Below are 27,199 nucleotides of genomic sequence, written 5' to 3' on the forward strand. Positions count from 1 at the left end.
ATACTGGGAACTGTATTCTCACTAGGCGTAGGAGCACAGCTAACGTTACTTGGGCGGAGTGGCTACTTGGGCGGAGTGATTAGTGCAGCACACGAGACGCGCTGTTGATGGTTCCGTAAACAAAACAAGTGACTAGCTAGACGTGACTCGTGATCCAACCCAAAATGCTGAACTGATGAATCGATGGCTACTTGCTCTGGAAATAGATCCAAAAACACCTGTAAACACCATCACAAAGTATTTCGTTTGCTCTGAACATTTTACTGTAGACGACTATTTTGAAAAAATACAAGTTGCCACACGGACCATGAAACGTGTGCTAAAGGATACAGCCATCCCATCGATAATAAAGACAGGACAAATTGGATCACCTGTTGCTGCGGTAAGTGTTCCGTTATCTTTTGAGATGACTAACATTAGCCATACTGTACCAGTGCCATGCTAATGTAATATAACCTTAGTAGTGACACTATTACGTGAATAGGGGCTCCGTGTATCCCCTTTATTGTTATTATTGTGTTGTCATGAACACACTGCTCGTGATCAAAATCACTTACTTGGTGGACAGCTGACCATTAGGTTCACTCGGCATGGGGCGTTTCTTCCAGTTGATCTTGTCACAATGGGGAAAAAAAGCGACAACTGCCGGGTGTATTAGGGCAGAGAAATCTTCCGTGGTAGTGACGCAAATATTTTGATTGTCATCAAGCCTTGACATTGATGGCAATACCCGATCCCATTCATTACAACAAAGGCACTCGGTTTCTGTCGGCATAGGTTGGCAGGCATGTTCCACATTTACAGCACCAGTCTGTGTTCGTTCTGATTCTCCCTTCGACATCTTGTCTTACAGCTTCCAAAGTTTGTATCTCCTCGTGTGTGTATTCTGGCTCAAAACTATATGGTTCTGGATCTTGGTTTGATACACAGTAAAATTCCTCTGAGTCTGACAATTCCTCAAAGTCAGCCATGATCAGTCACGTCTAGCGAGTCACTTCTTTTGTTTACGGAACCATCAACAAGGTGTCTCGTGTGCTGCGTTAATCACTCCGCCCAAGTAGCCACTCCGCCCAAGTAACGTTAGCTGTGCTCCTACGCCTAGTGAGAATATAGTTCCCAGTATTTATACAATTAAAAATGGTCTCTGTCTCATATAGCCTTGTTATTTGTACACGCTGTGACTATACAGATCACAACATGTAAATAAGAAAATGTTTTCATTATTTTGTCACTTATTGGGATTACTATGCTAACAGTATCCATTTACATCCAGTCTTTGTGCTAAGCTAAGCTAGCGGTGGGTGCGTCAAATAACACTTAGAGAACGCACACAAATGAATAAGGTATGTATGGATATTCTCTAACTCTGGGGGATACTGTGAATAAGCTAAAGTCCCAAAAAGTCGGAGTGTTCCTTTAAATAGGCTATAGCCTACATGATAATAAGTGTTATGACCGCACGCATAAAGCTTGCCACAAATTCAATTCGATTGTGAATCTCTCTAGATAAGCTAGGATTGTTTAGTAATTGTTAAGTAGCCTAATAAACTGGTGTTTTCTGTGTTGCTTCAAAGATGAAGTTGACGATGTGGACTCGCTATGAACTCCAGAGAGAAATGCAAATTTCATATAGATTACAAAATCAGAGAGTAGCCTACTTATTTTGGATTGAATATTTTCATTTAAAAGAAGACATTTCAAGCTTTCTGTAATATATAGCCTATATTTCTCAAATCTGTGAGTCACAAGCTGAGTTTCGGAGCCCTCCAGTTCACATGCAATACAAGTGATTGTCCCGGCGCCTCAATACATTGTCTGCTATATATTTGCTTCTTATTTATTAAATACAGGCAATTCATTGATAAAACACTGATAAAAAATTAAGGTACAATTTATACAAAACGAAAATCTTTTTAAAAGAGTTTTCTATAAAACATGTCAAAATCATGTTTTACCAAAAACAGCGCATTCCTCCCCAGTCTTCACCTTTTCTCTTGCCGCCTCCATCTCTACCTGCAGACTGAGCTTGTGCGTCATCTTCGCGCCAGTTATTCAGCCAATAAAGTGTAGGCCTATGTATTTAAAAATTGTCTAATTACAAAGGTTTAATTGGCATCTTTATTTCAAACGACCCGACTAAACGCGACGCGAATATCATTAAAAATATTTTTGGATGACTCTTAACCGTTGGTAACCGCTGGTGACCGCAGGCACCCGCTCATTGTGGATCAGCTTGTGCTTCACTGTTAGGAGTGTCTCAACTAAAGGGTAATGAACTATGGAATTAATCTTTGCCTCTGGGCACTAAGTTGGTCACTTACATGTAGTTTTCATCAATCTGGCTATAGCCTGGTTCACTTCAGTTGATTTCACAGCAGGTGAACAGGCATTTATTCAGTATGGCACAGTAGTAATTAATATTCCCATAATGTCAAGACCATGACACAGCAATCAAATTTCTATCCGAAAGTCAACATCATACAGTTATGTATATTTTAGATGGAAGATGGAAATTAGACTGCGAATTTACCTTCAGATAATTTAAATGGGATGAATTTTACATAGGCACACTTCTAAAAGATTGGTGTGTTTATGTCAAGTCCTACAGACACTGGCTAACATGAAGCATTCTTTAGCAATTAAATAAATGAATTAATTTTACCAAACTATCAGATAAAATGTTATTTGTATCTGTACATGCTGTAGACTATACACATAGCAAACATACTCACAGTGCGTGGCACAGTAAAAGAAGCCTGTCTGGTGACGGATAATTGATATTTCGCCATCCTGTCCTTGATCGAGCCACTGCGCTTCAGACTGGACGTACCTATGATAGAATTCATTTATTTGTTCATTTATTCAGTCATAAATATATATTTGTATATATTCATGGTATATCTATCTATCTATCTATCTATCTATCTTCCTCCTGCAACTAGACATCATACAAAGAGATGTATTTTCTATTAACCTTTGTTTCCCATTTGTGTATCCAGATCTTCTGAGCTGGTGTTCACTTCTTTTTGCACCTAAGGAATTAAGTACAAACCATGTAAACCAGCCACAGGCATAAATTTGTAGTGCACATATATATACTGGACAATTTTTAAGAATTTCCTTTAAATTCATTTAAAATATATATTTTTTGTTAACATTGTATTTTACATTTCAAGATTTAAAATTAAAATTATTAAACAATGTAAGAATTTAAGAAAAAGACAAAGAAAGAAAGAAAGAAAAAGAAATGTAACACCTTAAAGCAAATAACAAGTTGCAAAATGGAATGGAAAATGCAATATGAATCAGTGCTTTATATAAACAAACATCTGATTTTAAAGCTGCTGTAGGGAACTTTTGACGCTCTAGCGGTTTATAAACAGAACTGCTTGCGTCTTGCGGAAGAACATTGTAGCCGGAACTACTTCTCTCTGTTTATGTCTATGAAGAATCACAAAGGTACTGGGTTACTCCGCCGCGGTACCCCCGAAGCAATCTAAAATAGTCCGAATATAAACACTTATTATAGGTGCACCCTAGTGATTCAGGACAAGCCAAAAACACAGTTTGGAAAATTTATTCATGGTGTATTCACTTATTTTATACATTTTTCTACATTTTGAACACCGCAGCTCTGATTGGTTGATTTCTTACCGGGAGCGGTCCGTAACTGCAAATGGCAATAGGACCACTGGGAGGAACCAGAGGAGCTTGATTTTTTTCACAGATTATCTGTCTCATATTCTACTGTCAGGACATAATGACAGGTTTAACAAATATGTAAAAAAATATATATTTACAAAAGTGACCTACTGCAGCTTTAACTGATGTTCTTTGTATTTTATAAGAAAAGAATTCATATATTCTACATTAATTCAAACCACTAATTTTAAGCTTATTCTTAATGTACTGCACTAAATTGTCACCAGTATTTAAATTTTCTTTCAGCTTCATTAACTTACAAATTTTCCCCCCATATTCTTTTGTTTGATTTCCTGAATTTCCTTTGTTTCTATGGTTAATAATATGATTTGTTCCTTCAGTTCAGATGTGTTAACTTAATCACCTCTTACATTCTATACTTAAAATCCTGTTTTCCATCAGTTCTGGGTCTTGTCATGTTTGCGTAAAGTGTCTGTATGCTGCTACTTTGTGTTAAAGTTTATCCTGTGGAATTCTATTAATGATTAATGACTGATGAAAGTTAAACAGTGCAGATGGATAATGACCCTACATATACTACGAAAGCAACTCGAGGCTTCTTGTGGGACAAACAAATTGACAATTCTTCAATGGTCAAGTAAGTTGCCTGATCGCCTGCCTTTCAGTTACTAAAGACAAGACTAAAGGCAGAAAGACCTAGGGCCCTGTAATACACCTGGTGCAATGCGATGCAAGGCGCAGCGCAAGTGTGTTTGCTAGTTTCCGTCCAGTGCCACATTGTTTAATTAGCAAATGCATTTGCACTCATTTGTGTGGCCATGGGCGTGCTGGCCTAAAAACGAGGTGTGTTCAGGTGCACTGATGGGGCAATGCTATTTTAAGGAGCTGAAAATAGACTTTGTTTGTTCTTTGTTGTTTAAAGAGCGTGTTAGTATAGGCGGGTCCACAACATGCATACACACTGCTTATTAAACAATTTTTTGTATGCTAAATATATATATATATATATATATATATATATATATATATATGCCTCCATGTCATAATGGATAGTCATCACGTGTATCAGAATTAGGCTATTTGCTAGCACACGAGCAGCTCCGTTTCATCTCGGAGACGGGTTCTGTTTTAGCGCTTGCCAAATTCTGCCCTGTAAATAGCAAATCCGTCATGGCATGAGCACAATTGGCTCTTAAGGGGAATGAAAGATGAGACTCTGATTGGTTATGCCCAAAAAACACCCATTACTCATTAAGAGAATAGAGACAACACGTTTAGATGTGTCCAAGCATGCAAATCATTTTTCAGTCATTAAAATAGCAAAAGTGGATTTGGCCATGCCCTGAGAACAAACAACAACTCAAGGTGGCTGCAGTGAAGACCTGGAAAAGCATCTTAAGGGGGGAAACTCAGAATTTGTTGATGTCCATGGGCTCCAGACTACAGGCAGTCATTAGGCGTTTCTCAATGTCAAGGAAGGATCCTTGGAAGCCAAAATTTTGAGAATACTACGTCATCTACATCCGTCTAAAGACTGTTCCAATGTTGAGGATCCTCGGAATTTCAACCAAGGACTGAGTCCTTCGTTCGAAAAATATCCCATACACAGGAAAGGATGCATATGTGTAGCCTTGGCACTCTTCGCGCTCTCAAATCATCCACAATCATATGCGCACAACTTTGCTATCTTGTTCTAAAAATTCGAAAATGTCGAACGTTAGCGGACTCGGAGCATTAACAGTTTTTATTTACGTTGCCAATCATTTGTTATAACTGTAGTAAATATAAGTAAAGTTTAACGTTTAAATGCCAGTACAAATTACTACCATATTGATATTGTAAATTATACAAATACAAATTACGTTATTGATGGCTAACTGAACCGGACCTGTCATTTAACAATTGTTAGCTTGGTTGCATCACCGGCCAGTCCTGCCAAGGAAGTATCCTTGACATTGAGAAATGCCTATTGAGTGAAAATTATTTTCATCCAAGTATTAAAATTGTGCATATATTTGCAATTATGTCACTTTGTCCAAATACTGGTAAGCCCCTCAAAATGGAAGTAGTTAGCTTAAAATGGCTGTAACTCCTTAATGGTAGATGTCATATAATTTTGTGGACCCCTTATGTATAAAGGTGTATGAAAGCAAAATAACAAAAACTCAGTCATTGACCGAGTAGAGGTAGAAGTAAGCTTTTGTGTTTTAGATAAATAGAATGAGTTAGTAGGCCACAGACCCTGGACACCTTAGGAGGCTCTTTGTTCTCTGATACAGGAGTTGCCACATTAGGACTCGATAAGTGTACTTGTTCACCTAAAGGAAACACAAATAAATGACAGATCACTACATACTCCATACTACTGTACACTATTTACTGTACCCACCTTTAACCTACCATTTTCTATATAGTTTTTTTTCCTCTGGTAATTTCCATTTGACAATCAATCAATCAGTCAATCAATCAATCAATCAATAACAAAACCCCTTCATTAAGAAAACTACAAAAAGTTAGCTTTATACGGTAAGACAATGTAGAGGGAGGACTGACATATCAGGACTAGAGAGTAATATCATGAGACAATGATTAATTTTATAAGATATATCTATCTTAGCATTGCAAGCATGTTAAATTAAAGAAAATTGCAAGACAGGTTTATTTGTTAAACAATTACTTCCTCATTCACCATGTTGGTTTTATTTTCTTTTAGCTTGCATAGTTTTTAAGATTAAAGGTATATCTGCATATAACCATAACTGGCTGTGGATAAAATCATCTTATAGATTCAGTTTAGAATCGGAATAATAAAACAATGGACTCACCATTGTTCTTTGTGCATTTTGACTCAGGGAGTGGGCTCTGTATCAAATCATAGAGAAAGAAGGAACAGACCATAAATTAAGCTGGAGTCTAAGTTAAGGTAATCACATGGTAAACAATGTAATATTTTGGCAGACATATATTATAGATAACATTATGAAATATTCAGTCAAAATAATGATCATAAATCATTGAGTGATATTTGTCTAGTGTATGTAGATTAGATTTAGAAGGAAATCAGAATGTACCACTATCTGTCCATCACCAGCAGTTGGCAAAATCTCCTTATGATCCATGGAGGGAACACTTTCCTCCGTTTCTGACTGGCTTGCCTGAAAAAAAAAATTACAATCACTTCAACTCAGCATACTTTAAAAATAATCAAATAATTTGCTGTGGCATTAGTTGTTCTGGAAATTATGAGGGATTTGTGAAAGAGGATTCTTTACTCTGTAGTTACATCATTCCAATCATGCAGTTAATTTTCATGAAACCGTTATTTGAAACTGTCACGCAAACACTTAGTTTAGCATGGTAATGGATGTGACAATGTTAATTTATTTGGTCTTAGAGAAATAGATCTGATAGGTTGCTGTTGATTCTGTTGATTATTGATGATACTGCAAAACAAGTAAAAGGATTTGCTATTGCCTACACCTAAACATACACACTGCTGTAGGCATATAAGATATAATTCTGCTGCTGCACAAATAACATACAGGAAATTACCCCTAGCAGATACCCCTATACAGGTGGAATTGGGGGAGGTGGAAGGTTTTTGAGATGGTTTCAAGAATTGCTTACATCAAATGCAGAACCAAACAATTTAAATATTCATTAGCAGCCTAACTGACAACAGATGCAACACACACCAATCAGCTTGTGCCATGTGTTGATAATGTGATCGCTATCATGTTGCATTAAGGACCTATCAGCCTTCACCATCTAGTATTTCATGACAAAACTAGATTTATGTTCCAATGAATAATGTTTTAGATTTTATATCTATATGACCATGTTTAGTGGATTCAATGTGTTGATTATTTTTTAAACACATTTGGAATCATTAGGCAATTAACTGCATCACAGGCCAGAGTCTTGATTACCACAGGATAAAGACCTTAACATGTGCAGTATAAATATTACATTGTAAGTCTACTGTTACTATACTGTACTAACGAACACAACCTTTATGGGGACCTTTCAATTGACTGTTCGCAAAGACCCACCCTACTTAGTTACTGTTGCTATCCCCAACAAACAATGCCACTCAATGAAAAATAAATTTCCAAAGAAGAAACTGACAGCACAATGACAGAGAAGATGTAAATACATTAGTAATAGAGTATGTTCCTTGTCGATACTTCACTTGTACTGCATCTTACTTAAAAGATGCTATGGGAACCCAGTACAATCACACCATGCTGGTAGAGGAATGACTGCATAATATAACCTCCTTAAAATGAGCATAAGAATATTCTCCAAGGCTAAAATGGGATTAAACTCACAGAGGTCACACCCAGCCTGGGTAATTGCTCCAGAGGTAATTGTTCCAGAAAACTAACAGACATGTTATGGTCTGAACTGTTTTGCATAGTGCAAGTGTGTGCCCACTTAAGCAGAAAGAATTCTGGCTTGCAAGGCCTGGACGGCCAGGTTATACAACCTAGCAAATGTGTACGGCGAGGCCCAGCAGGCCGCTACACAGGTCTCTGTAAAGGACACACCTCTAGACCATGTCCAAGATGAGGCGATGTCTCTAGTGGAATGGGTTCGTACTCTGTTGGGACATTGCAGGCCAAAGGAATAGTATGCTAATGTAGAGAGTATGCTTAATGTAAATCCTAAGAGCTCTGATAGGACAGAACAAGGATAACTCCCAGTCCTCTTCGGAGGGAGGATGCAAAAGAGCGCGATGACCTGCACTCTTGTAGACAGGGCTCTAGCTTTGAAATCATGTTTAACATGCGCTCTGAGAAGCTTGCAGGCTCCCGTCGAGCAGTCCAAGGTGCAGAGCCCACTGTTTGGCCTAAGGGTGCCACATTGTCCTGTTCATTTGAAAGAGAATATCTCATTTCAGTGGAATGGGCCAGGGGGCTGCTACAAGCAGCGGAGTTAGCTCTGACAACCAAGGTTCGTTCTTCCAGAGTGGGGCCACTAAGAGAACCATGTGTCCCTGTTCCCTGGTTCACCTGATTACATGCGGGATCAGGGCAATAGGGGGAAATGCGTAAGGTTGGGCCAGTTGTGGTCCAATGCATCTCTGTGCTTCAAATAATAAATGTGGCAATGAGAGTTGTCTTCCGAGTCAAAGAGGTCTACTTCGGCCTCGCCAAAGATCTCCGAAATTCTCTGATCTCTGATGGAACATCTTCTCTTATGTGGGGACATCCGCTCCTCAGTTAAATTTGCCCTGTATATGTGCTGCCCTCAGGGAGTGCAGGATGAGTTGAGCTCATTCCAGAAGGCACTCTAACAGAATAAAGTGGCACTTTGAGGAGAGGCCACCTTGGTGATTTATATAGGACACCGCTGATATGTTGCCCAAGTGTATTAGCCCCTTAGGTCTGGCAGGAAGAACTGACAGGCTTGACACACAAGCTAGCATTTGCATGCAGTTTATGTGAAGCCATTTTTTACTTTACGACCAATGGCTGAAATTTGGTTTGCCCTCGCACAGCGCCCCCCAACCCATGTTGGAGGGATCTGTTATGACAACCTTTCTCCTGCAAACCATTCCCATGTTCCATCTAGCAATATTTCTTCCAAGTGTCCAGGGCTGTTACAACCTGTTACAACCTGGCATCTGTTTCGCCACACATGGGAAGGAACCAACAGTTTCAGCCAGCACTGAAGGGGCTGCACATAAAGTAGACCCAGCTGTAGTGCTGGTAATGCTGAGACCATGAGGCCCAGCTTCCTCTGATATGTTTTGAGAGGATTAAGTGGCACCGATCGCGAAGGAGGCAGAGACAGTCAGAAGTAGGGTGGAACAGTTCTCGGAAAAAAATCGAACCATGTGGACAAACCATTTACTCTTGTTCAATGCTGGAATATGAGTAGTCATTTATTCCATCATCACTCGGGTGCTGATATCTCACGCACACAGGTGAGACCTAAACAGCACACCTAAAACTAAACTCATTTAAGATTTGCCAGTTTAAACATTCCAGAGCCAGAAGACACGAGTTTGTTTACCTACTCACGAGTGAATTTATCTGAAAATTGAACGGACCAGATGATATACGACACAATTTTACAACCTGCAAATTCCAGAAGCAATCGCACAAAGTTGATAGACACGTTCGACTTGAAGCACCGCTGCACGCACAGAAGGATCACTGTGAGACATTAAAGTACAGCGAGACGGATAAGAGAGCACACATATCCAATGCATTTCATTCGCTCTCGCGGTACTTTGATGTCATACAGGTGATCATTCTGTGCAGCGCTGCTTCAAGTCGAACGCGCCTAATATAACTGCATATAAAATACTGATCCTACACATAAAGGTTATTTTTCAGCAATAGGTGAGGACAATTCCTGTGCCCTCGTAAACCAAATGGCTTTAAAGAAATACGGTGTTTAATAGAAATTTTAAACATGCATTTTCCGTGATGGATAGAGGTAGTGTATGGGGATATACAGTATAGAAAACCGTTACGTCGAAGGAGAGTAAACTACATATGTGTGTGTGAGAGAGAGAGAGCGAGAGAGAGAGAGAACTAAAAAGCATGGTACACGTTGCTAGAAACATCATACAGCGCTCGCTGTTCCTGTCAGACTTCAGCGAGTTTATCCTCCTGGTCAATAGTCCACATTTGCCGTGGCACTGCCGTCTTCGTCTTTCTTCTTCTGTGGTTTTCCTAGTTCGTGATTGGTCAACTTCAAATAAATCAACAAATCGGCTCGTTCAACCGCACACATGTAACGAATTCAAACCGATAACTCACAAACTTTTCAGACATGTTTAAAAATGATCGGGAGGTCGGGAAGTGCTCGTAAGCCACTCTGCTAGGCTCGTAATTCATCTCAAATTGATACGAGCCGCGACCATGCGTGCATACGCGATTTCCACACGATTGAAAACAATCGCATGCAAACTCGTACGACTGCAAAAATCGCACCGTGTACGCCAGCCTTAAGCCATCTTAAAACTACATTGTGGATTGTGGGCAAGGCTTACAAAGTGGCGGTCTAGGCTAGTGGACCCCTGCAAACCATGATTTTCTGAGAATGCTTATGACATCCCTGTTAAAAAAAAAGAGCATATGTCGGGTAGGTATGTTTTGAGGCATGGCAGCTGGTTTGAGCTAGTTTACACTGGTCATGTGCTGGTTCTAAGCAACTAGCTCCTGCTCAGGACCAGCTCATAACCAGCATAGTAGCAGCTCAGGAGCATCTTAAACCAGCTTATGACCAACTAAGAACCAGATTCAACAGGGATTTCCTCTTAGGATGACTGAGGGTTGAGTAGACAGTGGACAGACCAGAGGATAACTCCCTGGATGTTAAATTGGATGTTAAACTGGATGTTAAATTTTATGCTCTCCTCGGTTGGGTTGCTTTTAAGAGCTTTTTTAATTGGCAGAGGAATGGTGACATCTTAGGTACAGGTGTAGTAGCAGGGCCGGCCCTAGCATTTTGGGGGCCCTAAGCAGATTTCCAAAAGGGGGCCCCCATCTTTCAAGATATAGATAGGAAATTAGATTTGGGTTGTTGACAAATAAAAATATATATATATTTTTTTTGTAAAACAATATTCCTGGTCCTAAATAAAATTGTCCATAGAGTTTAATAACATGATATGGTGTCACACTAGAGGACAAAGATTTTAAAGTCATAACGTATCAATTTCAAATGCTAGAAATTTGAAATATATGGATTAAAAATAATCTTGTAAAAGTATGCTTTTCTTTTAAATTTATAAAAGTTGTAATTTATTGAACATCCTTGAGACAAGATTTTTACACTGTTTAAAGAAATCTTCACTGATGAAAAACATGCAGGTGCATTTGGAATGTTTTAACTAATCTTGCAATAAATGCCATCTTTTATTTTTTAGAATGTTTGACCTCCTATCTGATTTTATTTTACACAAATTGATAATTGAAAACAAACAAACTAAAAGAGGATTTATATACATTGTTATTTATCGGTTAAAAAAAAAAAAAAAAGAAATCTAAAAAAAAAAAAAAAAAAAAAAAAACACATTAAAATGACATGCACAAGCTTCTGTTTATAACATGTATTAAATGGTTGCGCATTGTAGCCAATCACAGACTCAGTTGTTGATTTCTGGAACGCAATGGCCAATCAGAAGTGATTAAGTTAGAATCTACTCTAATCTTTTATCGGGAGCGTTTATTCTGGGATGTTGTGGAGCTTAGGAAATGTTACAGAACAATTTAATGTAAATGTATTCGATGTACTGGAAAAAATCTATATAGATTACTTTTATGTGGGATTTTGTGGGCAGGAGCAGGACAAAACGTGAATGTCGTGGGCAGGAGTGGGACCAGATAAGTCAGGCTATATTTTTGCGGGAGCGGGCGGGCGTGGGACAGAATCTTGTGGGAGCAGGATTGAAACATTCATCCTGTGCAGGTCTCTAATACAGAGATAAAAGATGGTTATAACTACACATCCTACTAAAATGTGTATACTTATTACAGTGTATATATTGTATGCAGCGTAATTTGCATGCATCAGGGAGTCACAACCGCTCTCAAACTGCTGGAATTGAAATTGCATTTGAATGTGCACACATCCTTTTTTGTTTCGCTTTTGATCTCGCGATTGGGACCGGAGCTCTCACCTTATCCCGTGATTGCACTCTGAGCTCCCGACACGGGGCCCCCTGGGGGCCACGGGGCCCTATGCAGCCGCTTATATCGCTTATTAGGTAGGGTCGGCAGTTTCCCCTTTCCAGGGGTGCATTTCCCAAAACCATAGTTGCTAACCTGTTAGCAACTTAGTTGGTTTGCAATGGGAAATTGTTAACTTAGTTAGCAACTATGGTTTTGGGAAACGCACCCTTGATTAGAACTCATTGGCAGCAGCAGCTGTAGGTTTAGCCTCCCTGGTTAGATCTGCCAGAGGCTTTAGTCTACAGATTTGGTCTCGAACCAATCTGTTTGTAGGAGCGTGCCAACTAAAGGGCAATGAAATATGGAATTAATTTGTGCCTCTAGGCACAGCCTGGTTCACTTCAGTTGATTTCACAGCAGGTGAACAGGCATTTATTCAGTATGGCATTGTAGTAATTAACATTCCCATAATGTCAAGACCATGACACAGCAATCAAAGTTCTATCCGAAAGTCAACATCATACAGTTATGTATATTTTAGATGGAAGATGGAAATTAGGCTGCGTATTTACCTTCAGATGATTTAAATAGGATGAATTTTATGTAGGCACACTTCTTCAAGATTGGTGTGTTTATGCAAGTCCTTCAGACACTGGCTAACATGAAGCATTCTTTAGCAATTAAATAAATGAATTAATTTTACCAAACTATAAGATAAAATGTTATTTGAATCTGTACATGCTGTGGACTATACACATAGCAAACATACTCACAGTGCGTGGCACAGTAAAAGAAGCCTGTCTGGTGACGGATAATTGATATTTCGCCATCCTGTCCTTGATCGAGCCACTGCGCTTCAGACTGGACGTACCTATGATAGAATTCATTTATTTGTTCATTTATTCAGTCATAAATATATATTTGTATATATTCATGGTATATCTATCTATCTATCTATCTATCTATCTATCTTCGTCCTGCAACTAGACATCATACAAAGAGATTTATTTTGTATTAACCTTTGTTTCCCATTTGTGTATCCACATCTTCTGAGCTGGTGTTCACTTCTTTTTGCACCTAAGGAATTAAGTACAAACCATGTAAACCAGCCACAGACTGAAAGCATCTGCCAATAAAATTTGAAAGAAATTTGTAGTGCACATACAACAATGACATTTGCATGTGAGCATAATAAGGAAATAGCACAAAGCTGACATCAACCTTTCTCTAACCATGCTATCTACTGGAATACAGACTATGAAAATTATCTTAACAAAACCTCAGAAAACACAAAAGCAAAAATAAATCCACCAAGACAGCAATAAATATTTATGACAATAAATAGAGTTTGAAGTAGAATTGAGAATCAGACCAGTTAAAACATTGTATGTCTAGTGCATTTGGAGAAATTGTTTTGTGATTTAGTTTATTGTTGGATGTATTTTGCTCCTTTTCTGCAGATTATTAAACTGTTTCAAAGAAAGGATTTGGACTTCCCATCACTTAGTAATGGGGGCTTACACACATTTGTTCAAGATGAACTGTTTTGATATAATTTTGACATTTTCACTTATATATATATATATATATATATATATATATATATATATATATATATATTTATTTATTATACTGGTTAATTTTTATTTATTATATTTTTTTTATTTTATATTCAATTTTTCCTTTAAATTAATTGAAATATATATTTTTGTTAACATTGTATTTTACATATCAAGATTTAAAATGTATTTAATAATTAAAAAAATAATTATTTACATTTTTTGAATTTAAGAATAAGAAAGAAAGAAAGAAAGAAAGAAAGAAAGAAAGAAAGAAAGAAAGAAAGAAAGAAAGAAAAAGATAGAAAAAGAAATTTAACACCTGTAAGTAAATAACGTGTTGCAAAATGGAATGGAAAATGCAATATGAATTAGTGTTTTATATAAACATCTGATTTTAACTGATGTTATTTTTATTTTAAAAAGAAAATTATTCATATATTCTACATTAATTCAATGTTTGCATGTATAAAGTGTGTGTATGCTGCTACTTTGTGTTAACGTTATTTCTATTATATATTCTATTAATGATTGTGTTGGAACATTATTCACTTGTTTGTCTTGAGTCTGTGCTCGCATTTGTGAGACATATATCTAAGTACTTTTTTTTTTTTTTTTTATAAAACCAAAAAAAAATTAGACAAAATTTATTTTTACAAAGTTTAACTCACTTTTTTCCCTCACCATTAATGCAACAAGATGGTTTTACGAAGACATGAACATGCTTAAATAAACCAGGTTACATCAGGGAAAAAGGCAAGGAGACATATGGAGAAACAAACTGTGTGCAGTCTGGAAGGTTTTGTAGTGCTCCAGAGATCTGGTGGGGTTTAAAGAGTATGTGCATACCAGTGGTATGACATCAACAGCATGCAACACCAGCAAGAAGCAAACATATGTGGTATAACTGAGTGTGGGAAAACATGTTTTGTTAGGTGAGTAAGACCGCATTACTAAAAACATTTTTGTAAAGCTTATATCAGCAGCCCTTCATCTGGAAAATGTCCATTAATTCATTACAAGTTAAAATTCAGACTGATACCCCAGTTTATAAAACATCACAATTATAGTTAATATAATTGTGTTAATATAAGGCTAACCAATTAAAGATCTAGTACTTAAAAACATACTGCACACAAGTATTAACACAGAAACTACTGCTAATGCCCTGCAAATGGTAAGTCTGGTTGAATATATTTGAATATATATTATACAATGCACCTTTTAGTGATTGATGGGAAATGTGCCATTATAAGCTGATTTAGTTGAAATGCTTGATTATAAATGCATTTGGGATTATATGTATTTATTACATTTACATTTAAAGCTCCAATATGGAGGAATTTTGTAATTAAATTTCCGAAAATAACTTGCATAGTGTGATATATTTCCTCCAGTTGTGTACTTACAATATCTCAAAAGTCTCCAAAGATTTTTTTATTTCAGAGAAATGCTATTTCATGCATACTGAGTTTTTTACACTGTTAAAGAGTTGGATTCCCATTCTAAACATGGACAAAGTTTCAAAAATTAAGTTGTACATTTGAAGGAGTATTTCTGTTCCAAAAATACTTCCAGTTTGTCACAAGTTTCGGAAAGTTTTTTTCGAGTATGGCTCTGTGTGACGTTAAATGGAGCGGAATTTCCTTATATGGGTCCTAAGGGCACTTCTGCCGGAAGAGCGCGCGCTCCCATATAGCAGAGCACTGAGAGCACAGACATTCACTGATCAGAGCGAGAGCGTCGCGAAACGTCACAAAAGGAGTGTGTTTTTGGTTGCCAGGGCAAGACAACCCTGCACAGATTACCAAAGAAAAAACAGCATTAAGGGACCAGTGGATGGAGTTTATTTTTACAAAGCATCAACGGAGTTGCGCAAGTGTTTGTGTTTGTTCCCTGCATTTCGAAAATGCTTGTTTTACAAACAAGGCCCAATTTGACGCCGGATTTGCGTATCGTTTATTTCTTAAGGATGATGCAGTCCCAACGAAAAAGGGTCACGATCGTGTGTTGGAACCGCAGGCGGTGAGTAAAACTGCTTAAAATATCTCTGCCTCCTTGTTAGTGCGTCCGCCTCCCATCGAAGACCCAGATTCGAGCCCCGCTCGGAGCGAGTCGTTGCTGCTGCTGCTCTCGTTCAGTTTCAGCCTCTGGATCTGATTCTGGATCATAAATAAACGGCTGAATCTGACTGTTAGTCATGGTTTGTTTTGGATGATGGTTTTTTCCTCAAGGTAATGTCAGCTTCCAAACGCTCTCTACGCAAAAGCCTACTCGCGCTTGTGATTCTTTTGCTCCGCCCACACGTCACGCCTCCAGTCGGTTGTGTTTTTCCGGGAAAAATCGGTACAGACTATCTTTCTCTTATGAATATAATAAAACTAAAGACTTTTTGGAGTTATGAAGGATGCAGTACTACTCTATAGGTACTCAAGATTAACAGGATATTGAGTGAAAACGAGCATTTCACCCCCCCTTTAAATAACTGGCCGTCCCGGAAAAGAAATGTCACCTCTCAGTGATGCAATGTCCACTCTATACTTTGTTTCTGGTGTAGACCATGTGATGTTCCACCACACCGGAATATCACATGGTCAAATGCAGAAGTGGTGGTTATGTTTTAGCCGCGCGTATGGTTTGGTTGTCGTTGTTATGGATCACAATTACTCTTTGGCGAGTATTGAAGTGCCAGTAAACCGTAAGCGTCCATATTTGGATACACGCAGACATGTGTGACAAACGGAGGAATAAAACCAGGATAAATATCGGCCAGGCGTTTACGAGATGGAGAGAGCTGCGCGAAAATCTTGGACTTGACAGGTAAGCAAATCAATTATTTATTTTGTTATTGTACAAGTAACGTAATAATTACAGTAAAGATGATTTTAATAGATATGAATTACACCACATGCCTGTACATTCTGTCACTTTAGCATTTTTTTATCAATAACGTTACCTGTGAGAAAATAACATAACGTGGCAAATGGACTGTTTCAGTTTCAATAATAGCACTTATAAGCAAAGTTTATTAAAAAACTTTGCAAAACTAATGCAAACGCATTAAAAACGACATCTCCCATCGTCACCTGCTTCATAGCGTCATCAAGCTTCGCCTTAGTTATTGCCAAGGGCGGCGTTAGGGGTGGGCTAAGGGGGCTCGAGCCCCGAATGTTTTCAGTAAAGCCCCGAATGTTGTTATTACCACCATGCCATCAATGAGTTTTCATGCCCAATAAAGTAATTTATATTAGCATTTAAATAAATAAATAAATATCTCTGGACTTTCAGGTCTACATTGTCTGTCAATTTACGCGTTCTCATTCACACCCGACGAAAACCGCCCACTGAGTCAGTGCTTCTGACTGACATGGAAACTGGCCAACCATCGATGAGCGTCTTTACGATCAGCCAATGAAATGAGATCTTTTGGAGGCAGGCGGTTTGTTGGTATATAGTATTTTACTAGATCAATTTATTTGAAAATTAAAATAGAGATTTCAAAATTCTTCAAAAAGAGCAAGTTAAACACCCACAGGTAACACTTGAACGCCAAGATACATCAGCTTCAGGTATCTGTAAATTTTAATCATAGTATTATATTTCTTTTTCGGTTTTAAATTGTGTCTGATTTAACGTTACATTTTGAACAATTAACAGTTAACGGTTGCGCAGCACTTTAGGACACACACACACACACACACACACACACATAGAGCGGTTATAATGTTTGATTAGCACAGTATATTACAGCATAATTTTCGTGTCAGGGCAACAATGCAATAAACAAGATAATAAAAAAAGACATATTTCGCAAAGGAAATGGTTCCAAACAAAGCATGTTGTTGTGCTCTGCCCACACAGCGGTGTTTACTGAATAAATTTGCTTGAGTAAATGATTCGCTGACCCATTCATAAAAACAGTTGCTTACTTTTTTTCTGAATGAATCATCCGTTTCTAACGAATCCATTGATTAAATGACTGACCGACTCAATCATTAAGGCAGTGGCATGCCGCCACCTAGTGGCAAAGTATCATTCTAATTTTCTTCATAATTTCATATTTCTGTATTCCAAATTTTATATTTAATGGATTTTTCTGGGCTAAGCCCCGGATCTCCACTCACCCTAGAACTGGCCCTGGTTATTGCCCTTGATTGCAACCACTTACCATATTTTTTTTTTAGTAAATTCAATGAATCATACCATCATAATCATAATTCGTTTAAAACCATATTATGCCTGGCCATGTAAGAGTGAAAAATGCAACTTAATGTTTTTTTTTTCCTACCACAACGAACCAGAAGTAAACTATAGAGAGTACAGAGAGAGGTAGCCTGATGACATTCATATGTGACTATCTCACCTTGCTTTTGTCCTTTTCAAACATCATTTTAAGGTTTTTGAGGGGCAGGGCTGGTTTCTCTGCAGGGGAACATAGATCAGATGAAGTCGCATTAGGTCTTTCATGGGAGGTTGACTCTTGAGTCAGGCTGGGCAGTCGCGTGAGCTTGCTGGAGGAAGCAGATGGTTCTGGAGGATTGCTGGGTTTGCAGGAAGCAGGCCGAGGCGTCAGTCTCATTGGTGCCACACTCAGCTGGGGAGCAGATTTCTCCTGATGTGTCTGTTCCCAGCGTTTCTTCAGTACACTCAGGTTTCCTGATCGCAGGGACAAAGGTGCACTGTCAACAGACTGAGAAGGAGCTAAAATTATTATCACGTAGAGATCATTACAACAATTACAAACATACAGTTAAATAAATAAATAAATAAACAAAACACCTGTGGTGAATTCCAACTACTTTTACATGTTCTATAAGAAAATAAGTGGGGCTTGTCACAATGTTAGGGTGTTGCTATGTGGTTGCTAGGCTAGGGTATGGACAAAGTGTTACTTCAAGGGCTATCAATTGCATACTCCTCTCCTTCACTACATATATCATTCATATTTTATGTTGTAAAATCAAACTAATCCAAATAAATAAATAGTTAGTTTATTGAAATATAGCGGAAATAAATATAAATATAAGATTAAAAACTTGACATAAATAAAATGTTTCCTTGACAACTAACTGAAATAAGTTTGTTAAAGCATTAAAATTACTGAATGGAAATATTTTAGTCGATTTAGTTTGGAACAGAAGTGTCAGTGTAATGCAACTCCATAGCAACAGGCAAATGTTTGAACATGACGAGACATTGGACAATACCTCCACACGAGGCTACTACAACAATCCAGGAAAACTCAAAACAGCTGTTTAAAACATCTCATAAACACAGTCAAGATTGAATCACTACTAGAACACCAAATAACATCCAATAATGACACGCTGACCCAAAAAACTATCATTTCATCAATCATTGTTTTAGTACAATAATCCACAAATAATTTTTTTTTGATAGTTGTTGTTTTTACTTTTATTTAGAAATGTATTAAATCGCTGACATAATGTCAAGCAGAATACCAATACTGATGGGTTTAATAAGAGTTACAGCTGTCCAATAGAAAATTCAAACATAGAATGACTTTTTTCTTTTGCATAACGTCACAACTCCATGTCAATACGGCTCAATAGACAGAGGACTACATTCATGCAACAGTCATTGTGAAACCATGCTGAAACAAGATGCCAGAAAAAGAAGTTGTAGGAGATGCGAGAAAAGACCTGGTAGACAGGACACTCTTTATGTTTTTTCTCAGCTCTGCTTTCTCCGAGTTCCTTGAGCGTTGGACATCAGTGATAAAGCTTTACCAGATGTGCAGCAGGCAAGAAACTTGTAAGAAGTAGTCCCGCCCAACTGAACAGCCCAAATGAAGAAAGGAAAGAGAGAAGTGAAAGGAATGTGTGTGTGTGTGTGTGTGGGGGGGGGTGATTAAAAGGCGCCTGTAGTGAAACCTGCATACAGGAAATGATACATGTGATGAAAGTTTACTCTTTCCTGTCTATTTCATAAGGATACATGAGGCTGTAAAATTCAAGAAGACAAATAAATAAATAAACACACACACATAGGAGAGAGAGAGAGAGAGAGAGAGAGAGAGGGAGGAAGAGGAAAAACAGGAAAATATTTCAACCAGGACATAGAGACCTTTAAACGGATGTGATTTGATGATTTACTACTGGGAGTTAACAGTAAACCACCTATCATTAAACTGACAAACCTTCTTAAGGAACTGAAACAGATAACGTCTTGCACTGATTCTGATGTTTTAAACGTGCAAAGAATTAGTTAAACCAAAAATGAAAAATCTAATGTCACCTCATGTCATTTCATGTAAAACACAAACATAGAAATGTTAATTAATTTATCATAAATATTTTTTAATATAACAAAATACAACCTAGAGACTGTATGAGGTAAAGGAGAGTACAGTTTTTCAAACAGTTTCCATCATATTCAATTATAGTAAAACCAGTATAACTTACAGATTTTTTCTTCTCTGCACTTGCCTCCTCAGCAGCTTTCTGATATCTGAAAAAAGAAGAAAAGGGGGGGGGGGGGAGAAAAAGAAAAAAGTATGAGTAAATGTGAAGTATCATAATTACAATCACTAAAACAAAAATGATTGACATCAGAATACACTTTTCTTTTTTGGTTTAATATGGACAAAAACTATAGACACTATTTCTCAATCAAAACACTTCTCTGTTGTAGTATCCTGACCCATCTGACACATCTGATATTTGTCTGATCAATATCAGATGTGGGAAAGCTGGAAACCTCTTTGAAAACACTTTGATTACACTTAAGGTAAAACTAAACACACACCTGAGTAAAAGAAGAACTGCCTAAGTGGTGGCATCAAGTCATTCTCAGGGGATATTGATATCAATACAAGATAATTAAAAACCAATACATTTAATGGAACAGACTATTGACATTGCTTAGTTATTCAAAGCTTACTGCCCTGAGCTGAAAACAAAGAAAGAACAAATAATGGTTGCTCATTTAAATTTATATGGTAAATTGCTGCCCCCTACTGGCACTAGCAGCAAGCATTTTCATTTTTCCTTTCTTTCAGCTTTCACTTGAAGGCCATTAGAATGGTGTCAGCAAAACTGAATATGTGTGTGTGTGTGTGTGTGTGTGTGTGTGTGTGTGTGTGTATATATATATATATATATATATATATATATATATAACTGTGTTCTCTAGTGATGGCAAATAAAAGCTTTGTGAAGAAGCAAAGCTTTCCTCTACACTGTTTGGTTAAAATATTTTCCCACTTGAAGCTTTTCAGGACAGTTTACTTTGTGGCCATCTGGTGGACAAATTTATGGTACAGATGCTGGTTTTACACCCGCTGCTGCAGCTGACGCTCCATTAACTTTATTTTCTTTTGAAAAAATAATAGTAATTGTTGAAGTGATTAAGTCAGTTTAGTGTATTAACTATTTAATCATAAATTTATAAATGAAATAGGAAGTTTGTCTATTTTAACCATTTCCCAGTCCTTTGGCTGTTATTTTTTAAACAATTGTTATAGGATTCACATTAAAATGAGAAAAATCATGCTTGGGCTGACCATTTTTGACAAAAAAAAAAAAAAAAATCTATTAATTCCAGATTCAGTGGTTGTGTTGGTATTTTACTGTTATGACCATTTTCAAACTGGATTGGACCATTTCCATCATATTGCTAATCAATTACAATTCTACTAGCAATCCAGGTTGTCATTCTTTTGTGTTTGTTTTTAATTAGCATCAGCCTCGTTAAACAAAACGTCAAAAGGATTTTTCAGTGGCTTTTCTGATAAGCTGCACAATAGGGATGCACGATTAATCGAAATGGAATCGAAATGGCTATTCGACAGAAACTGGGATTGTCATGCGTATCTTTCAGTGAAGCATGGTTTTGTGATCAGCAGTAAAGCTTCATTAGAAAAATTTGAAAAGTTTTGAAGTAAACGTCAGTTCTGTATAGGATGATTATTTTTATTTTACCTTAACATTACATAGACTTAATTTGATTTAAAAATCACCTGCTTTAGCACACTGAAAAAAAGTTTCATTCATCCAATTAAAAATTTTTAGGGTAATGATTCACATCTATATTTTTTAACTTGAGACAATAGTTATTTATTTTTCATTGAATCAAGTAAAAAAATATAGATGTGAATCATTACCCTATTTTTATTTTATTTGTTTAATTGGATGAATGAAACACTTTGCATCTTTGTTTTATTCGCACCAACATTATTTGATTGGTAACACTTTAGAATAAGGTTCCATTAGTTAATGTTAGTTAACTACGTTCGTTAACATGAACTAAGCAAGAACAATCCTTCTACAGCATTTATAAGTCTTAGTTCATGTTAATTTCAACATTTACTAATGCATTATTTAAATCAAAAGTTGTGCTTGTTAACATGAGTTAATGCACTGTGAATTACCATGAACTAACAATGAATAACTGTATTTTCATTAACTAACATGAACCAAGATGAATAAATACAGTAATAAATGTATTATTCATTGTTTGTTCATGTTAATTAATACATTTACTAACATTAGCTAATGGAACCTTATTCTAAAGTGTTACCATTTGATTTTAACATTTTGGAAAATGTATTTATATAGCATCCTTTTTATTAGTCTCACTGGTAAAACCTTTTTTAAATTTAAAACCAAATTTAAAAACTAAAATACTGAATGCTGATTAAGAAACCTCTCATTGAATGTGTGTTGATTGTGTTGTTTGGATTGTAGAACTATGCATTTGTTGCCTTTAATATCACATAGTTACAGTTAATCTTTATATTTAAGGCCAGTTCTCTGTAGTTTTAACCCAATTCAAAAACATAAGCTGAAGGCTGATGTCTGTACCATCTATGTTTGTACTGAATGTAGTCTACTTACTGTGCAGTTACTGCCATTAATTTCATATGGTTATGGTTATTGTTTTCAATAGCCAAAAGCCAGTTTGGCCTATTAAATACCAAATAAACATCTTGTTTATGCATACTTTCCTTCTTTCTTGTTTGTTGCTTAAAATAAAATAAAAAAATTGGAAATCATTATCGGAATCGGCCAGTTTGCTTGTAAAAAAAAAAATCGATATTGGAATCGGCCATGAAAAATCATGATCGTGCATCCCTACCAAAAACCAGAGGGTGCTCCCCAAATATGCCTATATGGAAATGCCTATAGCGGTAGCTGGATAAATAGAAGATTTAACTGCTTTCATTGATTCAATGTGACTTATAAACAGAGGACTGTGACAACATATATTTTGCCCCTTTTATTTTCATTATAATAAAGTATATTTATAATGCAATGCCTTTATCATTGCTTAAAACATGTTGCATACCTTTTTCAGTCGCATATGCACAACTTCCTTCTGTTCCGTACTGAAATTAGTTCACCTCATTTGAATCTTCGGATTTTTCGAGTCATTCGTTCATCACGTGACAACCCCATACTTAACCAATGCAGTTTGAGCCAGAAATTGTTATTAACTTTGTTACTACATTCAGTGTTATGGAGAATAACCATCATGACAGAAATTCACACATTTATAAGCTGTAAGAAATAAAAAGCTACAATTTGAGACCAGAAACGCATCATGTTACTGTAAGAGTAAATAATAATGATAATAATAACTATGCACCCATTTGTAAGGAAATTAATTTCTCATGACAAAAGAATGAAAGATGAAATAATCAATTCTCTTTCTGTCTCAGACATCATATGTTTAGCTTATGGGGCTGTCATGTGATGAACAAACGACTCAAACCCGAGGACTTGAATGGTGAAATAATCAATTCTCTTTCTGGCTCAGACAGCATAGAATTAGTTTATTGAGCTGTGACGTGATGAAGGAATGACTCAAACCCGAAGACTCGAAAGATGAACTAATCAATTCTTTGAATTCCTAATCGTGAAATAAAACCATCTGCAATTGTTTTTTTTTTTGTTTTTTTCATAACTTGTCACTGAACTACGGCTCTGTGTAGTAAATGCTGCTTCACCTGAATGCACTTGATGATGATATACTGCTGATTACAGAACCGCATTTACTGACAAAATGGGCATGACAATCACATCCAATTAATCATGCGTCCCTACTGTGTGACCATCAAAAATTCACATGACCATCAAAATTTTCTTTACAAATAAAGGCCTTTTTTTTTCTTTTACCATAGTCATGTGATAAGCACTGATAATATGAAGAGAAAAATGATTATCACTTACTTGGAAAAGCGCTCAGTGATGGCATTGTTCTTGCCACGGCTCCCAACCAATGAGATCTCTTTGGCTGTGATCCGTAAAGACTGTGAAGCCCACTGTTTCCTGCTAAATGGCCCCACATCCATCTCTGCCAAAAAGAAAATCAAATATGAAACACAAAACAGTTATTGGAATAGCAAACATATGAAAAAGGTAACATTTAGAAATTAGAAAATTTTGTTCAATCAGGACCACTTCCGTCAAGTATATTAATGACAATTATATTGAATACAGTTAGTGTTGGCGGTATGGTTATGTTTTGGACAATACTCAACATGCCTGTCCATGCAGCCATGCTTGGACAGAGCTGGGAGAGCAGCAAGACAAACCCTCCTGGGCTACAGAATAGAACCATAATATGCATACATAATTACAATTCACAATTACATGAGTTGTAAACGCAACGAGATAGAGATTGCTTCCAACAAAGTCACTGTATAGAAATAGCAAAGTTAGATCGAATTACAGGTAATTAATAGAATACACAATACCTAACGTTCTAATGAATGAACAGTGTTTTAATATTTGAAATATGTGACAACTTGTATGTATGTATAACAGTAATACTCACTCACTCAAGAAAGAAACTCGTAGTCTTGAATGCAAATGGAGAAAAACTAACTTAGAAATTTTTAGAATTGCATGGAAAAACAGTATGTCCAGCTATAGACAGGCTCTAAAAACTGCTAGAGCAGAGCATATACACAAACTCATTGAAAATAACCAAAACAATCCAAGGTTTTTATTTAGCACAGTGGCTAAGTTAACAAATTACCAGACGCCACCTGATTCAAATATTCCACCAACGTTAAATAGTAATGACTTTATGAATTTTTTCACTGATAAAATAGATAACATTAGAAAAACAATAGCGAATGTAGATTCTACAGCGTCTAACACTTCAATTTCATCCATCGCACCCAAAGATAAACTGCAGTGCTCTACAACTAGGACAGGAAGAGCTAAATAAACTTATCACTGTATCTAAACCAACAACATGTTTATTAGATCCTGTACCCACTAAATTACTGAAAGAGCTGTTACCTGTAGCCGAAGAACCGCTTCTCAATATCATTAACTCGTCGTTATCTTTAGGTCACATCCCAAAACCATTCAAGCTGGCTGTTATCAAGCCTCTTATTAAGAAACCAAAACTAGATCCTAGTGTACTGGCAAATTATAGGCCTATTTCAAATCTTCCATTTATGTCTAAAATTTTAGAGAAAGCTGCATAAGAATGATCTGTATGAAGAATTTCAGTCAGGTTTTAGGCCCCACCATAGCACAGAAACTGCACTTGTTAAAATTACAAATGACCTGCTCCTTGCGTCAGATCAAGGCTGCATCTCATTTCTAGTCTTACTTGATCTTAGTGCTGCGTTCGACACCATAGATCATGACATACTCATAGATAGATTACAAAACTATACAGGTATTCAAGGGCAGGCTCTAAGATGGTTTAGATCCTACCTGTCCGATCGCTACCATTTTGTTTATTTAAATGGGGAGTCATCTCATTTATCATCAGTAAAATATGGAGTGCCACAAGGATCCGTCCTAGGTCCCCTTCTATTTTCAATATACATGTTGCCCCTTGGTAATATTATTAGAAAATATGGAATTAGCTTCCACTGTTATGCTGATGATACTCAGCTATATATCTCAACGAGACCAGATGAAACTTCCCAATTATCTAAGCTAACAGAGTGTGTTAAAAATGTAAAAGAATGGATGACAAATAATTTTCTCCAATTAAATTCGGATAAGACAGAGATACTAATTATTGGACAAAAAAACACTACACAGAATCTTGTAGATTACAATCTGCAACTAGACAGATGTACTGTTACTTCCTCTACAGTCAGAAATCTGGGTGTTATATTAGACAGCAATTTGTCTTTTGAAAATCATATTTCCAATGTTACAAAAACTGCATTCTTCCATCTTAGAAACATTGCCAAGCTACGAAACATGTTATCTGTTTCTGATGCAGAAAAGCTAGTTCATGCATTCATGACCTCTAGACTGGACTATTGTAATGCACTTCTAGGTGGTTGTCCTGCTTCGTCAATAAACAAGCTACATGTAGTCCAAAATGCAGCAGCTAGAGTCCTTACGAGGTCAAGAAAATATGATCATATTACCCCAATTTTACAGTCTCTGCACTGGCTACCTATTAAGTTCCGTATCAGTTACAAATTATCATTACTTACCTATAAGGCCCTAAATGGTTTAGCTACTGCGTACCTAACTAGCCGTCTACCACGCTACAACCCATCACGCACCCTAAGGTCACAATACGCTGGACTTTTGGTAGTTCCTAGGATAGCAAAGTCCACTAAAGGAGGTAGAGCTTTCTCACATTTGGCTCCCAAACTCTGGAATAGCCTTCCTGATAATGTTCGGGGTTCAGACACACTCTCTCTGTTTAAATCTAGATTAAAAACACATCTCTTTCGCCAAGCATTCGAATAATGTATCTTTTAAATTGTGAGTGTAGTTGCATCTGATCAAAGGTGCATTTTTATTCATTAGCTTGGGTTAAACTAATTTTACTTTGTTGGATCAGCAGCTATGCTAATGATGTCTCTATTTTGTTTCTATGTTTCGCCCCGGGATTTACATCCCGTGGTAACTAGAATTTACACAAGCTCCAGTCTGGATCCAGAACACCTGAGAAGAGATGATGCTGACCCTCAGAGGACCTCAGATGATGCTAACCCTGAATCAACAAACAGAACTAACAATTATTTCTAAATGTGTGACTGCATCATATAATAACTTAATTAATAATATTGATAGTTCATCGTCTAGCTGACTACGTCTTGTATTATTATTATTATTTTTATTTTTTCTAAAATCTTGTCAAATGTGCACAAACTACTAGCTACTACTAAATATTGTAGAATCATAATTTTCTCTAAAGTTGCTTTGTAACGATTTGTTTTGTAAAAAGCGCTATACAAATAAGCTTGAATTGAATTGAACAACTTGCCCCATGACACTCTTGCTCTAAGAACACAGTTCAATGTTGTCATTAAAACCGAACTAAAGTATGTAGCTGACCTACTAGTGTAAAATTCCCCAGATGTGTCACCCACATCATTATATAATG

At 36.8% G+C, this 27,199-nt stretch overlaps 1 protein-coding gene across 17 annotated transcripts in view; it reads right to left on the bottom strand.

Moving 5' to 3' along the window:
• Nucleotides 1-27,199, bottom strand: part of lima1b (LIM domain and actin binding 1b) — a 51,615-nt gene that overhangs the window by 14,234 nt on the left and 10,182 nt on the right. For 7 of the 17 annotated variants that reach the window (XM_052569357.1, XM_052569370.1, XM_052569368.1 and 4 more), the window contains exons 2-11: nt 24,049-24,172; nt 20,281-20,326; nt 18,219-18,545; nt 13,316-13,373; nt 13,070-13,167; nt 6,735-6,818; nt 6,489-6,525; nt 5,905-5,981; nt 2,975-3,032; nt 2,733-2,830 (exon numbers count right to left, since the gene is read on the bottom strand). In XM_052569357.1, the coding sequence (XP_052425317.1) occupies nt 2,733-2,830; nt 2,975-3,032; nt 5,905-5,981; nt 6,489-6,525; nt 6,735-6,818; nt 13,070-13,167; nt 13,316-13,373; nt 18,219-18,545; nt 20,281-20,326; nt 24,049-24,170 (1,005 nt within the window). In that variant the 5' untranslated portion in view covers nt 24,171-24,172. Of the gene's footprint in view, nt 1-2,732; nt 2,831-2,974; nt 3,033-5,904; nt 5,982-6,488; nt 6,526-6,734; nt 6,819-13,069; nt 13,168-13,315; nt 13,374-18,218; nt 18,546-19,518; nt 19,676-20,280; nt 20,327-24,048; nt 24,173-27,199 lie in introns of those variants that run through there. The other 10 variants (XM_052569359.1, XM_052569362.1, XM_052569375.1 and 7 more) reach the window with 10 other exon arrangements.

The sequence above is a fragment of the Carassius gibelio genome, chromosome B11, assembly GCF_023724105.1.
Source record: "Carassius gibelio isolate Cgi1373 ecotype wild population from Czech Republic chromosome B11, carGib1.2-hapl.c, whole genome shotgun sequence".
Taxonomy (NCBI): Eukaryota; Metazoa; Chordata; class Actinopteri; order Cypriniformes; family Cyprinidae; genus Carassius; species Carassius gibelio.